The sequence below is a fragment of the Garra rufa genome, chromosome 12 (assembly GCF_049309525.1).
Source record: "Garra rufa chromosome 12, GarRuf1.0, whole genome shotgun sequence".
NCBI lineage: Eukaryota > Metazoa > Chordata > Actinopteri > Cypriniformes > Cyprinidae > Garra > Garra rufa.
This window is the reverse complement of record NC_133372.1, coordinates 27,081,913-27,099,871: the sequence shown is the minus strand read 5'-3', so window position 1 is coordinate 27,099,871 and position 17,959 is coordinate 27,081,913. Positions and strand designations below refer to the sequence as shown.

At 36.5% G+C, this 17,959-nt stretch overlaps 1 protein-coding gene across 5 annotated transcripts in view; it reads left to right on the top strand.

Annotated features, from left to right (window-relative positions):
• The window catches only part of dnajc6 (DnaJ (Hsp40) homolog, subfamily C, member 6), a 49,010-nt gene that overhangs the window by 15,194 nt on the left and 15,857 nt on the right, over window positions 1-17,959 (top strand). For 3 of the 5 annotated variants that reach the window (XM_073852266.1, XM_073852263.1, XM_073852261.1), the window contains 10 exons: window positions 3,587-3,740; window positions 5,823-5,872; window positions 8,258-8,406; window positions 10,795-10,917; window positions 11,789-11,922; window positions 12,211-12,405; window positions 13,379-13,487; window positions 13,640-13,719; window positions 13,850-14,043; window positions 17,905-17,931. In XM_073852266.1, coding sequence (XP_073708367.1) covers window positions 3,587-3,740; window positions 5,823-5,872; window positions 8,258-8,406; window positions 10,795-10,917; window positions 11,789-11,922; window positions 12,211-12,405; window positions 13,379-13,487; window positions 13,640-13,719; window positions 13,850-14,043; window positions 17,905-17,931 — 1,215 coding nt within the window. The remainder of the gene's footprint in view (window positions 1-3,586; window positions 3,741-5,822; window positions 5,873-8,257; window positions 8,407-10,794; window positions 10,918-11,788; window positions 11,923-12,210; window positions 12,406-13,378; window positions 13,488-13,639; window positions 13,720-13,849; window positions 14,044-17,904; window positions 17,932-17,959) is intronic. The other 2 variants (XM_073852264.1, XM_073852262.1) reach the window with 1 other exon arrangement.

Sequence of the window (17,959 nt, the reverse complement as noted above, 5' to 3'; positions counted from 1 at the left end):
GTCTGTGCAAGAAACTGAACAGTATTTATATAATCTTTCACTTCTGATCTACCGCAATGTTCAACTGTCTTGAGCACCTTTAACAATGTCCTTACTACCATTCTGGGCCTTGAACGTGGTAGTTACATTGTGTTCCAAAGATGAATGAAGGTCCTACGGGTTTGGAATGACATGAGGCTAGTAGAGAATAACAGTTGAAAGAATTTTCATTTTTGGGTGAACTATCCCAATAAGTAAGGTAAACATAAGCTTTGAGAAATCTTTATTTGAAAACATTTTCCCTAAAATTTGCATTAGAATGATTTGCAAGAGTGTGAATGTAAACACAGCTACGTTTACATGCAACCAAATAGTCAGTTTGAATCAGATGGTTCAATCATACTGAAAACCTTTCATGTAAACACCTTAATCGTTCAGAATGAGCTCGATCCGAATGAAATTTTGATCAGAGTGGAAGGGGTGGTGTAGACCTTTTCTAAACCAATCAAGAGGACATGTAAACACTTGATCAGATTGAAATAGAAATGGCGTAATTATGCGTAATGCTGGAACGAGCTGTTGTTATTGTAGAATGAAGTGTCATAAATGACTGTCATGTTATTCTAAAATTCTGCTTCCACTCATCGTCTGTGAAGTGGAGCAGACCAACATCCCATCAGTCCTCACTTTATACTCTCATTCACAGACAGCTTGTTTTGGCCACAGAAAAGGCGATTTTACTGCTTGATAAATAAAAGCAGCATGGCACAAAGCTTCACGTGCTTATCGTCTCCTAATTAGGACCCAAAATAGATAAATATTAAAAGAATAGTTCACTTTCAGAACAAAAATCTACAGATAATGTACTCACCCCCCTTTTCAATTTTTGAGTAAAACATTTCAGGATTTCTCTCCATATAATGAACTTCTATGGTGCCCCTGAGTTTGAACCTCCAAAATGCTGCTTCAAAGGGCTCTAAACGATCACAGCCGAGGAAAGAAGGTTCTTATCTAGCAAAACGATGGGTTATTTTCTAAAATTTTTTTTACAATTTATATACTTCTTAACCTCAAATACTCGTCTAGTTTGACAAGATGAGCATTTGAGATTAAAAAGTATGTAAGTTGCAAATGTTTTTAGAAAATAACTGATCGTTTCGCTAGATAAGACCCTTCATCCTCGGTTGGGATCATTTAGAGCCCTTTGAAGCTGCAATTAAACTGCATTTTGGAAATTCAAACTCGGGGGCACCATAGAAGTCCATTATATGGAGAGAAATCTTGAAATGTTTTTCTCAAAAATCACAATTTCTTTACGACTGAAGAAAGAAAGACATTAACATCTTGGATGACAAGGGGGTGAGTACATTATCTGTAAATTTTTGTTCTGAAAGTGAATTACTCCTTTAAGTCTGCTCTTTAAAACAAAGAAAAGAAGCCATGGCAGGAGAAAATTGATGATGTTAAAGCTTGTGACATATAAAAGAGTCCATGTAAACACTACATTCAGATTCATCAATCAGCATTGTTTCATTAGAATTGAAATAAAATGTTTTTATGTAAACATAGCCAGTGAGGCTGTAAAAGCAGACTAGTGACAAGTTTACCTGTTTGACATGATAACGTTTCATGTCTATGACGACCTCTGTAGCCCATTTAGCCACTTGTTAGCAGCCACCTGTTTTTGAAAGTTTTTGTAAAATGTAAAATATGTCAAAATATCTTGAGCTTATGTTAACCACAGGCCTTATTTCAGGCATTTAATCAAAAAACCCATTCAAAAAACCCATGGACTTGAGATTTGAGATCATCTGAAATCTGAATAAATAACTGATGTATGGTTAGGATAGGACAATATCTGGCCGAGATACAACAATTTGAAAATCTAGAATCTGAGGGTGCAAAATTATCTAAATATTGAGAAAATCACCTTTAAAGTTGTCCAAGTGAAGTTCTTAGTTTTCAAGTTTTGATATAGACCTTTTTCCTGAGTAAACGATGAGCGCCGCCATTACGAATTCTAACGTCAGATTAAATGCTTTTCTGTTCCGGTTTCCATAGGAACCCATTCAAATAGCGTCCATCTGTTTTTAATGTAGCTAACGTCGTGTCATCTACACACTCATTAAAGTGAGGCACTGACAAATGACGGTCATTGCGACATTGCCAAGTGATGGCGCTGTGGAGCCATGTGCTTTTTAAAAACATTTTAATAGGTTTAACATTAGTTTATTAGCTCGGAATATACCCTAATTTGACTAGAAACAATGCAGACCGGAAATGCAAAGCATTCTTTCAGTTAAGAGTCTGACTTACTTCCGTGTTCAGGAAAAACGTCTATATTTACGGTAGGAAATTTACAAAATATCTTTATGGAACTTGATCTTTACTTACTATCTTAATGATTTTTGGCATAAAAGAAAAATAGATAATTTTGACCCATACAATGTATTGTTGGCTATTGCTACAAATATACTAGTGCTACTTATGCCTGGTTTTGTGGTCCAGGGTCACATATGTAGTTTTTGCACAAACACTGATCCCCAGTAAACATTTGACTTCACTGATGCTTGTGTTCTAAAGTAAATGAAAACTAGCAGACATTCCAACATAACAATCTTGAAGATTAGAAGCTGTTTCTCCATTTCCTCTGTTTTATTATCTCTGTTCCCCTGTGCTTACACACACAGCTTTGTACCATCATCTAATGCACTTTTCACATCTGTACATACAGTCGCATTTGTTATTGATTAGTCTGTTTACAGAATGAGGATGCTTTAGTAAAACTTTCATAGTTTAGAAGAGCAGGTTGCATACTAGCTTTGGCTTTGAATATATAGTAACTGTATTTACAAGGGAAACGAAACCTTCGGATGAACACAAGAAGCACATGCTTTGACCTTGAGCTTTCTTTCTGATCAGCATCAGACATCTGTCTCGAAAATGCTGAATGTTTGATATGCACGTTGTGTTATTTAGAAAGCATGCTAGTCATTGTATAAGCATATATGCATGTATAATGTGGTCCTGACTAGTGGTTATCATCATCACAAGAATACATTACATTTCAAATAGTACTAAAATAGAAAATTAGGGGTCGATGGATTATCGTCATGGCTGGTTATTGGTGCCGATATTAAGCACTTTTATGGTTATCGGTATCAGTCATTTTCAAAACTGATCTGGCGATTCAAATAATTTTAAAGCATTTAAAAAAAAGTTTTTGTCAGAGCCCTTGCTATTCTTAATTTTGACATTAATTTTAATTTTTACACCAGACATATATATCGGTTCAAAATATCGGTTATCAGTCTATGTGATCTATAAGCCTAATAATTGGTATTGACCCTGAAAAACACATATCAGTCGACCCCTATTTAAAATGTAATAATATTTCACAATATCAATATTTTTGCTTTATTATTTGATAAAATACATGCCAACTTGATGAGGATAAGAGACTACCAACCTAAAACTTTTGCAATATATATCTGATTTTTTAAAAGGTTTTGGACATTCTAGTCTATCACTAGTCATGACATGTAAATGTGTGTTTGTAGTGTCCCATCTGCATGTGTGTTGTAAGATATGAAATTCTGATCAATAGAAGGCCCTCCGTCTCCACATATGGACGGGAACTATGGAGGGGGACTTCTGGATATGGTTAAAGGAGGTGCTGGGAAGTTCTTCAGCAACATCAAGGACAACCTCAAAGATACCATCAAAGACACCTCTACCAAGGTTATGAACCAAGTGGCCACGTAAGTCCTCATTTTTTATGAATGCTTTTGTAGTATACATCAAATGTCACACAAGGAGCCAGGCAAGCTACATTATTCCAATATAGAAAACAACTCATTAAACATACCAAATAATGCAACTCAGAACAGAAACAATAGAAGTCCATTGAAATTCCCCATCATGATAGAAAAACAAATGTGTGTTTGTTTTGTGCATGTTTGCACTTGTGTAAGACTTCGGAGAAAACAGATTCAAGGTGACCCAGTTTTGTATAACGATTGTTACTATTAATATAACAGGACTCTTCTATGTAATGACTCTTTTTAGGTGCGTATGAGTTAGTATTGAGGATATTGGCAAAGAGATAGTGTAGGTTTGTTACAACGTGGCATCTGCCCTATTAGGAAAGAAGATACACGGCTGTAACTGCTGGTACCCTAAGTTTCAAAAGCTAAAAGATACCTTATTTACCCCTAAACGATATATATTAGTACCTTACAGATACATATTAGTTATTTAAAAGTATGTATTCGTAACTAAACTAGACATTTTATCCACTATATTTTTCCCGTAAGAATGGGCGCAGCCATTTTAAAACTTTATGGGTCTGGCTTTCTGTCTCATCTGCTTCCAGTTATTTTTAACTGTACAAATACATACTGTAAATTGGTGTGTCTTACTATATTATTTTAATGTATTATCTTAATTATGAACACACCAGTTTGTAGTGCAAACAGTTTTACCGTTTACTGCACAATGTTATTCTTTTTGTCACAGTTGTGTGTTTTGTAACCCAGCTGGTGTGCAGTTATCCAGAGAATACTTTGGTGATATAGGGGATAGCTGAGCTTCCAGAACTCCTGAACTATTCATGTGCATTTAGCACTCAGCTGAAAGGAAAACATTCTACACTAACATAGCATCAAGCTCTTATGCAATGTAGCATTTTACCCCCTACTGACCCAGAAGCAGATCATATCCAGCAGGTTACCTGCGGTACTCCTATGTTGGAGGCCATTATTGGGTTCAAATCAGTTCAGCGAAAATTAAATGTTCTATTAGATAAGCCAGAAAATATATAAAAATCAGATCAAATTAGCTAAAATATAAAAACACCTGATAAAATTACCCAGTAAATCACCAGTATGTTAGAAGTTAAAAACCACCTGGGGAGTAAAAAATGACAACATGCATTCCAAACAAAGTAGTGAACTTATTTAAATTACAAATTTAATTGTGATATAGTGATAAAGTGAACTAAATATGATTTCCACTTTTAATTATATTGATATTTTATAGTCCAATCAATTAAACCATGATTGGGACATGCATGTGGGACGTGAGGCATGATGAAAGAAACTTTCTTTCCCAAATCTCTTTCCAAATCTGTCTGGCTTTCTCTTTCACACACTAATGCATTGGTAATGATTAAACAAACTGCTATTTTCGACCACCATGTAAAGGGGTGAATGACATCTATACACGCAAACAGACCACTGCACAAACACACAAACACACACACACTGTGAACTAGTAGTGTATTTCATTCACCTCTTGCACTAAGGCTTAGAATAGCTTGTTTACATGTGATATCATTAGAGGGATTTCATGCTTCAGCAGATTACAGGTGATTTGGGTGTTGTGTAATGCTGTCTAGTATGTCTACAATTACTGTTAGACTCATGATAAATGCCTGAAGACATGAAAATATACTTCCGTTCAAAGGTTTGGGAGCAGTTTTTGAAAGACCAAGACCAAACTTCATTTGATAATACAGTCAAATATTGTGAAATATTATTACAATTGGAAATAACAGTTTCTATTTGAATATATTATAAAATGTAATTTATTCCTGTGATGCAAAGCTGAATTTTCAGCAGTCATCACTCCAGTTTTTAGTGTCACATGATCCTTCAGAAATCATTCAAACATGCTCATGAAACATTTTCAATTAATATAAATGTTGAAAATTTTGGGGAATATCAGAATGATTTGTTTTAATTATATACATTTTTAAAAATGAAACATTATACCTTTAAAATGGATATGAATATGTTATTCTGACGATTCTGCGCTTATATGTACTCTTATGTTTAATTTAGGTATACAAAAGGAGAGTTGGACATTGCCTACATCACCTCACGTATTATCGGTGAGTAATAAAGAATTCTGTGGTAGTGAATGATATCCATGTTTGTACACGATATTTGCATTTACTCCAAGGTATTCACAAATGGATGGATTTACATATGTGACCCTGGACCACAAAACCGGTCTTAAGTAGCACAGGAATATTTGTAGCAATAGCCAAAAATACACTGAATGGGTCAAAATTATAGATTTTTCTTTTATGCCAAAAATCATTAGAATATTAAGTAAAGACAGTGGCGGATTGGCCATCTGGACATTCTGGATGAGCCTGGCTGGTTCATCATCAAAGAGAAAGTGTCCCAATTAAGTGACGTTGACGGCCGACAAAAGGTGCTAATGCAGTCTATTTTTGCTTAAAAGAAACCGAAACTAACATGAAGGAGAGTAGGCTCATAATGGAAAGCAAAAAACATGAAGATAAAGGTGGTTGGAAAAAAGCTAAAAAAAAAAAGTGAACTGTTTCATCAGGTTCCCTTTGCCCGCCTCTCTCACTATAGAGCATGTAGCCTATAGCACTATAGTAAAATCCCAGGACACCCCTAGACCGAACATCCACTGCTATTTATTACCAAAGTCCCTTTAAGACAAGTCATTTCACTCGGCGGCCATCTTTGAAATGCATCTCCATCATGCAAGTGCATCTCCTATCTCTTTGAATGGGGAAACATCAAATTCTCCAAAACTGTTCACTAAAGCTTACAATTAAATTTTTATATTTGAAAACACAAATGAAATTTGACAACAACAAACAGCTTGTTTATTATGTTCAAATACTGTTAAAAAAAGCTTGTTTTTGATGCTAGACCAGCCAATGTGCATGTGCAGTCATGAGCACGAGTTTGCGAACGCTGCCTGTTTTTATAGAAATCTGAGCTTTTAAAGGCAGCTGTAGTAATGCGATGACTTTTCTAATCAACAGTTGGCTCATTCATTTAGAAGGTGGAGCTTATTCGCCATATTGGGCGTGCACGGTCTTCCTATATATAAAGTCTTTAACTACGTCCTAAATTATGCACTATACACTATGCACTTATACACTATGTACTTATGCACCATGCACTCAACCATCGTATGAATTTTATAAGGTTGCCACAGTTGAGTGCATGAAGTGTTCAACATTCCACATTTCGTTTTTTGGTTATTTAAGTGCATCATCCTGGTATTTAAAGTGTATTTTTTATTTTTGGAATCTCCAGTGAGAACACACTACTCGCACTATTGATACTACAAAATGTTGTAGAATAGTGCATATGTACGCAATTTGGGATGCACCTTTTAATTATTACTTTTTATTTATTACGCATTGTCTGACATGAATGTTCTATTCATTCATGAAGAGACAGCAGCGTTGCAACAGGGTTACATTAAGGAGATACTGAGTTAGAAAATAGAGTAAATTAAATAGCCTATAAGGTGATTAGTCTGATTAACATGACACACACACACACACACACACACACACACACACACAGACATATGAATACTCAAATTGAAGAAATCTGTCATTCAGGTTTCTAGATATTAGGTTTATGTTACGTTATGTTATGGTATTATACATTTTGCATTCTGCATTTTTTATGTAGATTTCAAGTATTTTAGTTCATCCAATAATACATTTATTTTAACCCCCTGCTAAAAAAATAGAAACCTTCATATAATTTGTAATGCTTTTACTGGTATAATGAAAATTGTATTGGTTTTAATGGAAATAGTAATCGTACCTGTTGGTTTCCACTGGTAATTAGTCGCCTTCTATTGGTGGCTTTTGTTAAAACCACTAAATCCTAATGTAATATAAAACACACTATAGGAAACCGTTATTTAGTGGTTTTGATGGTTAAAGGTTGATGGTTTGTAATGTTTGTAATGGTATTCGTAGTGGAAATCATTAGAATTTCTGTGATGGTTTCTATTGCTTTTGTCAGCAGGGTCACCATGGGTTTTGTGATGTTATTTGCCATAAATGCAATAGAATTGCTGTAATATTTTGAGATAGTAGTAACTGTTTGTAGTTGTGGTGGGCCTATGGGAGAAAATCCTGAGCCGTTTTTTTACTCCATCCCTGAGTAAAGATCATGTTCCATGAGGATATTTTGTACATTTCCAAATGTATATATATATATATTAAAACTCAATTTTTGATTAGAAATATGCATTGCTAAGAACTTAATTTGGACAACTTTAAAGGCAGTTTCCTCAATATTTACATTTATTGGCACCCTCGGATTCCAGATTTTCAAATAGTTGTATCACAGTCAAATATTGTCCTTTCCTAACAAATATCGCTAATATCATTGTTTGTGTTTCAGTTATTTGTGTTGGCCACACTGGACCTACAAGAAAAAAACATTATAACTTTCTCTTAATTACTCTTTCCTTCTGTCAGTGATGTCATATCCTGCTGAGACGGTGGAGATGGGCTACAGGAACCACACAGAGGATATCCGTTCTTTTCTGGACTCACGGCATGCCGACCACTACACTGTTTTTAACCTGTCACAGAGGAACTATCGGGGGGCCAAGTTCTCCAACAGAGTGAGTGCAATCAGCTCCATTTCCTGACTTGCATACTTTCATTTCACATTCCAAGTCACTTTGCAAATCAAAATGCCAGTGGGTTTAATAGTAAGAGCTTGTGTTCATGTAAAAGTGCTTAAAAGGATTTCAGTCTTGTATTTGTTGCCCGTGATTCATAACTTCTCAATAAAATGTGTACAGATTGATGACTGAAAATCACTTCACCATTGTTAAACATCCCATAAATACATAGCCTTTAGGACTAGTTCAAAGAAAGCTTCTCCATAATTGTTTATTTGGGGCTTTCAACCTAAAAAATATACATTACTTTTTAATATGCAAAACCTTATCTGCGTGTAATTTCCATATGCATATTTTCATAATATGTGAAAATACACCACATGTTGTAGAACAAGCAACTAGGAAAGTAGTTTTTTTTAGTCCCAATACAAGAGAAAACCGCAATCATCAGTATCTTTGTCAATGTCCGGTCAAAACATCCTTTAACAAATTTAAACATGAGAAGCAATGTTTTATTATTAAAGCTTAGAACATGATTTACAGCAGAATTCCAAGTGGAACTTTCATGGGCCAAGATATATTTGCTGTTATTAAGAACACACTCCCTTTGTAAAATGTCATGGGAAATTTTAAAAAAGGGGGCTAATCTTTTAATTTAATAGCTTAAATTGTAATCCATTTTAAATCAGTCATGTAAAATGTTTATACATAAATTCCCACGTCTCATTAAAAAAGAGGAAGATACATGATGAGTCCGTTGTTCACCCACAACTTTGATTGATGTTAGTTTTAAAGTAAATCAACTTAATAACCACCACTTTAATAACATAAAAAGAAACACTTTTATGGTTCTGTGTAAATGAAGGGGTACTTGAGCCTTCTTAATGGGGCTCTGGTGTACAAAATGTTTTGGGAAACACTGGTGTCGTATGGAATACTTGTGTATGGGATGTTCACTTCTGTCCAAAAATGATACTGGTGGCTAAGATGACTCTTCTTGCCTTCTTTCATTAAATATTTAACAGTGCTTTTCCCATTTAATTAAATAAGTTCCCAAATTAACTGCATGACTCAACTATTTCCAGTTATTTGGTGGCTTATTTGCTGCTGTAGATATAAAGGATATCTTAGTTTATTTTAATGACAAAAAAATTAGAGAAACAATATGTTATTTTATTGAATATTTGGTTGAAATATACTTGATGTATGATGACTTTGGATTCTTACTCATATCCCTTGTTGTTGTTGGAATTGCCTTTGTCTTTTTTTTGTTTTTGTTTCATAATTAACTGTACATACACTCCCAGTCAAAAGTTTTTGAATCTACTTAGCTGTTTCCAACATAATAATAATAAATGTTTTTGATCAGCAAATCAGAATATTAGAATGATTTCTGAAGGATCATGTGACTGGAATAATGATGCTAAAAATTCAGATTTTAAATCACAGAAATAATTACATTTTAACTAGTGGTGGGCATAGATAATTTTTTTTTAATCTAGATTAATCTCACTGTAATCTTGGAATTAATTTAGATTAATCTAGATTAAAACGGCTAATTTGAATTCTGCCGAAGGCATTCAGAATATGTGTGCTACCCAAATAATGACTAAAAGTAAGTCTTTGAGAACGGGTTTCTTAAGCCAGGTGGCGCATTAGACCAGGGGCTCATCTCCTGTTTCCAAAATGCATCACAAACTGCTTGACAATTGCATTTACAACACAATTAACTATATAAACTTGTGTAACCAACTATTTCTACACTGCATGTACTTCTGTGTAAAAGGTGCCCCAGTAAAAAGGGTCTAGCAACGCCCCTGCCCTGAAGCAAACCCGGCGACTTCATAGCTGCATCCATGTTAGCACGTCTCGTTTGATGTGGTAATTTCAAAGTAGGCATACACACAGGTTCGAAGACTCGTTCTCGCCCCCTACAATTCGGCTAGGTATACATCTGCGCTAAAATATCAAGGTGAAAGTCATCATAGCTTGCGTAGTATAGACGCAGCTCCCAACTCAAAAGAATAGATTAACGGCGATATTTTTTTTATCGCACGATAAGAGTCTCACGTTAACGCAGCACGTTAACGCCGATAACGGCCCACCACTAATTCAATAGAAAAATATTTGAATAGTAACAAAATTTCAACATGTTACTGTTTTTGCTGTACTTTGGATCAAATAAATGCAGGTTTGGTGAGCAGAAGATCTTACTGTCCAAAAACTTTTGACTGGTAATGTAAAGTAAATTATTTTAGATCGTTTTTTATTATGTATTTATCCATGATTATTTCTACTCAATCTCTCTTATTCAGTTTTCACTATTTCCTATTTCTACTCTCACACATCTTCCTATCAGTAATTATTTTTCTCATTCGTCTGTAGGTTTCTGAATGCAATTGGCCTTCCAGACAGGCCCCGAGTCTTCACAACCTATTTGCCGTGTGTAAGAATATGTACAATTGGCTCAAGCAAAACCCCAAGAATGTGTGTGTGATCACCTGTTCGGTAAGAAGACCTCTTGATATTCATGTCTGTTCTCTGTTGTGGTTACTCAGCATTAACTGTTAAACAAGACTTGTGGTCTAAATATAACCCTGGACCACAAAACCAGTCATATGGGTCAATTTTAAAACATTTTAGACCATCTAAAAGAATAAATAAGCCTTCCACTGATGTGTGGTTTGTTAGGATATAACAATATTTGTCCAAGATGCAACTATTTGAACATCTGGACTGTGAGGGTGCAAAATATGTAAATAGTGAGAAAATTGCCTTTAAAATTGTCTAAATGAAGTTCTTAGCAATGCATGTTACCAATGAGAAATTAAGTTTTGATATATTTACAGAAGGAAATTGACAAAATATCTTAATGGAACATGGTCTTTACTTAATATCCTAATGATTTTTGCATAAAAGAATGACTGGTTTTGTGGTCCTGGGTCACATATTTGAGTCAGGTTCTTTTTAGATTTAGATTTTTTAATGCAAATGAAGAAATTGTATATTTGTTATTTGTTTTGTGTATAATGCTTAGACAATATTGTGAAAATGCAATCTTACCAATACAATACTTTAAATTGAAAGTTAAAATTTCAAGAGACATATGCACCCATACAAAACCACTACTAGTCATATTTTATGTAATTTCTTGTACTGTCACAAAAGATGCAGAGAGTCCAAAATATGAAGAATGACAGTTTGGTTGTTTTTGTAAAGGATATTTAATGTAATATTATATAAAAGGCAGGTGAATTTGATCAAGGTTGGAGGTAAACTGCAGAAAAGTGGATCTTGAGGTTAAGAACTTTTGAGTTAAGAACTCCCAATGTACTATGATAGTAAATCTGTATTATCTAAAGCTTTTTTGCTCTTTTAGGATGGCAGAGCTCCTTCAGGCGTGCTGGTCTGTGCCATGTTCTGTTTCTGCCACCTTTTCGCCAACCCGGTGCCAGCCATGCAGCTTCTCAGCGCCAAGAGGCCTGGATCTGGCCTGTGGCCCTCCCACAGGAGGTACAACCAATCAGATCGCACCTCTGAACAATGTAGCTTTGATTAAACATTACTGAATAGTATAAATACTCAACAATAATAGTAGATTAAATGATGAACCAATAAAACTGCTCACTTTGTGCGAGTTTGGCATACGGTACCTTTGTCTGGAAATGTTCATTTATTTTTCTGACAGTTGTAAACAGAAGGAATGAATTGTTATTATTCATCAAAACGTGTCCTACACAAGTTATTTTTTTCCTTTGGGACAAAACCACTGACAGTCTTTGTTTATGTGTGTTTATTTAGGTACATAGGTTATGTATGCAGTTTAGTCTCAGAGAAGCCAACCATACCACACTCCAAACCGCTAGTCATTAAATCCGTCACAATGAGTCCTGTTCCTTGCTTCAACAAACAGCGCAGTGGCTGTCGGCCATTTTGTGACGTACTTATTGGCGAGACCAAGATATTTTCTACAGCTCAGGAGTACGAGAGAATGAGGTAAGCATGTCTATACAGACACTCTACTAATGGTTCATTTAAATCGTATTATCTGCAAAACTATAATTATATGTAACAAATGGACATAGTAGCCTATCTAAGATGGCTCTTTAAAGTCTTATTGTCAGTTATCACAAACTTGTTAAAGATATAGTTCACCCAAAATGAAAATTCTGTCATTAATTACTCAACCCTCCTGTCATTCCAAAGCCACAAGACCTTTGTTCATCTTCAAAACACAAATTAAGGTATTTTTGATGAAATCCAAGAGCTTTCTGACCCTGCATAAACAGCAAAGCAACTGACACGTTCAAGGCCCTGAAAGGAAGTAAGGACATCATTAAAATAGTCCATATAACATCAGTGCTTCAACCCTAATGTTATGAAGCTACGAGAACACTTTTTGTGCACAAAGAAAAAAATTAAAACGACTTTATTCAACAACTTCTTCTCTTCTGTGTCAGTCTTCGAGGCACGCCAGACCACGATGCATTTTAACAATGTCCATACTACCTTTCTGGGTCTTGAATGTAGTAGTTGCGTTGCTGTCTATACAGGGTCATAAAGCTTTCGGATTTCCTCAAAATGATCTTAATTTGTGTTCTGAAGATGAATGAAGGTCTTACAGGTTTGGAATGATGTATGAGCGAGTAATTATTGACAGAATTTTTATTTTTGGGTGAACTATCCCTAATTTCAGATGTGGTTCGGAATAATTCACACAAACAGGGTTTAGCAAAAACACATTAATGAGTGTGAATTTAAATTGAATTGGCCATACCTCACAGGAAGTTGAATTCACAAAGTTGAAATTGAAAGATCTTGGACTCTTCATGTAAACATCAAAAATTAAAGGTATTTCATAGATTAATTGTTAATAATAATTGTTGATAATAGATATTTTATGTAGCACTTAAAAATGATAATGCTTTTTCTGTAATGGTGAAGTTCTCTTCATGTCTTTTGCTCTCAGGGAACACAGGATTCAAGAGGGCAAAGTGGTGTTTCCCGTGAGTGTGAGTGCCCAAGGAGATGTGGTGATTTCGGTCTATCACATGCGTTCCCATGCACTTCAGGCCAAGGTATCAGACCTATAACTACATGTTTACCATTTTAAATTAAAAGTTGCAGCAGAGATAGATGAGTTGAAACTTGTAGGATTTTTGTTATTGCTAGTTGTCAGTGACTAAAAGCTTGCAGTCTTGGCAGAGCTTAAATTCTGTTCTGTTCGCAGGTAACAAACACCCAGATATTCCAGATTCAGTTCCATACTGGTTTCATTGCCCCTGGCACCACAGTCTTGAAGTTTATGAAGTAAGTGTTTCTTTTTTTATTTGATACAAAATCCTGCTCCACATAATGACAGACAAAGTTAAAGTTTGGACATGTTGTTTAATTACTTGCAGCTCTGCACTGAAGTCTGTGTTTGTGTGTGTTTGCCCAGGACAGAGCTGGATGCCTGTGATTCTCCAGAGAAATACCCACAGCTGTTTCATGTGCTGATAGACATTGAGGTTGAAAGTACAGAGAAACAAAAAGATCTCACCCCACCGTGGGAGCAGTTCCCCACCAAAGACCTGAGCCCCAACGTGCTTTTCTCCGGCCATCAGGAACACCAGGATGCACTTGCTATTGCAGGTAACAAACACAAATCCTGTATATTACTACGCTTTATAATTCTGTACAATACAAAAAAGCCAAACAAATGGTTTTGGTTTTTTTTTTTTTGAAAATCCTTCAGATGGAAGCATTAGAAGCCAGACTGGGCAATACTTTATTTGATTTTTTTGTTGACAATATAACATTAAAGGGATATTTCACCGAAAAATGAAAATTCTCTCATTAATTACTCACCCTCATGTCATTCCAAATCTGTAAGACCTTCATCTTTGCAACACAAATTAAATTAAAGCTGCAAGCAGCGATGAACGGGCCCTCGCACACGGGCACACCGCTGACCGGTGGCTTTAGGAACACAGCAAATGGTGGGTAGTATGCTTTTAATACAGTAAAAATAGGAGAAATATGTCAAAGTCACTTAAATGTGCCAAATTTACTGCCGCCAGCTGGTGGCGCTATGCCTATAACTGATTATTGGCATGTAGATGTGTTTAGGCTACCACTTTCATCAAACATATGAAGTTTGGTGCAGATTGACCTTGGTATGTTTGAGTTAGTGAAAGATATGATATATCCTGCTACCAACAGGTGGCGCTATGATAATATCTGAATATTGGCCTTTAGGTGTCTTCAGGCCAGGACTCTTACCAAACCTGTGAAGTTTGAGGCAGATCGGACATTTTATGGCTGAGTTATAATAACTTCTATGTCCATGGCGAAACATCAAACTTTGTCACGCAGCCACGGACACGCCCTTTAACGAAAACTCAAGATCTTCGCAATTTAACATCTCTAAGGCCTCTAGATCAGACTGACCAAATATAATGTCGATATCATTAAATCTCTAGGAGGAGTTTGATACAAGTCATTTCCTGTTGCCAACAGGTGGCGCTGTGATTATAATAGATTATTGGCCTTCAGATGTGTTCAGGCCAGGACTCTTATCGAATATGTGAAGTTTGAGGCAAATCGGACATTTTATGGCTGAGTTATAACAAGTTTTATATCCATGGCGAGACCTCGAAATTTGTCAGGCCGCCACGGACACGCCCTTCAACGAAAACTCAAGATCTTCACAATTTAACATCACTAAGGCCTTTATATTAGACTGACCGATTTTGGTGTTGATCTGTATAAATCTCTAGGAGGAGTTGGTTGTGGAGTACAGCATGACACTTCCTGTTGCCAGCAGGTGGCGCTATGACTATAACTGAATATGGATATGTAGATGTCATCAGGTCAGGAGTGTTATCACACATGTGAAGTTTGGGACAGATCGGACATTTTATGCCTAAGTTATAGCAACTTCCTTTTTCATGGCGAAACATCGAAAATTGCGAGGCCGCCACGGACACACCCTCCGATGAAAACTCTAGATCTTCACAATTTAACGTCACAAAGGGCTTTAGATTAGACTCACCAAATTTGCTGTTGATCGGAGTAAATCTCTAGGAGGAGTTCGTTCAAGTACGACGCCTGAAAATGGCAAAAATGACACAAATTTTGCTAAGAAAATTAATAATAACCGACTTCCTGTTGGGTTTCGGATTTTGTCCCAGGAGGCTTTTTTGTAGGTATTGGTGAGTTACATGTGTGTACCGATTTTCATGCATGTACGTGAATCATAGCTGAAAGCGCACACCGCGGAACGTGTAAAGGTGGCGCTATCGAGCCGTTTTGCCACACCCATCTCTGAAACCCATATCAGACATCCATTTTCGCCAGGTTTGATGTGTGTGCAAAGTTTCATGAGTTTTCGGGTATGTTTAGGCCCTCAAAAATGCGATTCATTCCGGAGAAGAAGAATAATAATAATTAAAGCTGCAAGCAGCGATGAACGGGCCCTCGCACACGGGCTCACCGCCGACCGGTGGCTTTAGGAACACAGCAAATGGTGGGTAGTATGCTTTTAATACAGTAAAAATAGGAGAAATATGTCAAAGTCACTTAAATATGCCAAATTTCCTGCTGCCAGCTGGTGGCGCTATGCCTATAACTGATTATTGGCATGTAGATGTGTTCAGGCCACCACTTTCATCAAACATATGAAGTTTGGTGCAGATTGACCTTGGTATGTTTGAGTTAGTGAAAGATATGATATATCCTGCTGCCAACAGGTGGCGCTATGATAATATCTGAATTTTGGCCTTTAGGTGTCTTCAGGCCAGGACTCTTACCAAACCTGTGAAGTTTGAGGCAGATCGGACATTTTATGGCTGAGTTATAACAACTTCTATGTCCAAGGCGAAACATCAAACTTTGTCAGGCCGCCACGGACACGCCCTTTAACGAAAACTCAAGATCTTCGCAATTTAACATCTTTAAGGCCTCTAGATCAGAATGACCAAATATAATGTTGATATCATTAAATCTCTAAGAGGAGTTTGATACAAGTCATTTCCTGTTGCCAACAGGTGGCGCTGTGATTATAATAGAATGTTGGCCTTGAGATGTGTTCAGGCCAGGACTTTTATCGAATATGTGAAGTTTGAGGCAAATCGGACATTTTATGGCTGAGTTATAACAAGTTTTATATCCATGGCGAGACCTCGAAATTTGTCAGGCCGCCACGCACACGCCCTTTACCGAAAACTCAAGATCTTTACAATTTAACATCGCTAAAGCCTTTATATTAGACTGACCGTTTTTGGAGTTGATCTGTATAAATCTCTAGGAGGAGTTTGTTGCAGAGTACAGCATGACACTTCCTGTTGCCTGCAGGTGGCGCTATGACTATAACTGAATATGGGCATGTAGATGTCTTCAGGTCAGGAGTGTTATCACACATGTGAAGTTTGGTAAAGATCGGACATTTTATGCCTAAGTTATAGCAACTTCCTTTTTCATGGCGAAATATCGAAATTTGCGAGGCCGCCACAGACACGCCCTCCGATGAAAACTCTAGATCTTCACAATTTAACGTCACAAAGGGCTTTAGATTAGACTCACCAAATTTGGTGTTGATCGGAATAAATCTCTAGGAGGAGTTCGTTCAAGTATGACACCTGAAAATGGCAAAAATGACACAAATTTTGCTGAGAAAATTAATAATAACCGACTTCCTGTTGGGTTTCGGATTTTATCTCAAGAGGCTTTTTTGTAGGTATTGGTGTGTTACATGTGTGTACCGATTTTTGTGCATGTACGATAATCACAGCTGAATGCGCACACCGCGGAACGTGTAAAGGTGGCGCTATTGAGCCATTTTGCCACACCCACTTCTGCAACCCATATCAGATGTCCATTTTCGCCAGGTCTGATGTGTGTGCAAAGTTTCGTTAGTTTTCGGGTATGTTTAGGCCCTCAAAAATGCGATTCATTCCGGATAAGAAGAATAATAATAATAATAATAATAATAAACGGAGCAGATTCAATAGGGTCCTCACACCATCGGTGCTCGGGCCCTAATAATAATAAACGAAGCAGATCCAATAGGGTCCTCACACCATCGGTGCTCGGGCCCTAAATATTTTTGAGGAAATCCAAGAGCTTTCTTACCTTGCATAGACAGCAATGCAACTGACATGTGTAAGGCCCAGAAAGGTATTAAGGACATTGTTAAAATAGTCCATTTGACATCAGTGGTTCAAATGTAATTTTATGAAGTTACAAGAATACTTTTTGTGCGCAAAGAAAACAAAATGACAACTTTGTTCAACAATTTCTTCTCTACCGTGTCAGTCTGAAACGTGCGAAGAGAAGAAATTGTTGAATAAAGGCCTTGTGGAGTTTAGTAACCATTAAGAGCTCAGTAGTTTGTCCCTCAGTGAACCTTTAAACAAGTAAACTCATCAGTCTCTCGCTGGCATTCTGTTAACTGTCTGTGCCCCATTAAACTAAACACCATCTGTTTAATGTACTTTATTCTCTGCTGAAAAGATGAAATGGAGGGCTTGGACTTGGAAGGTAAGATGTAGTGTAGGAGGCTTGTGAG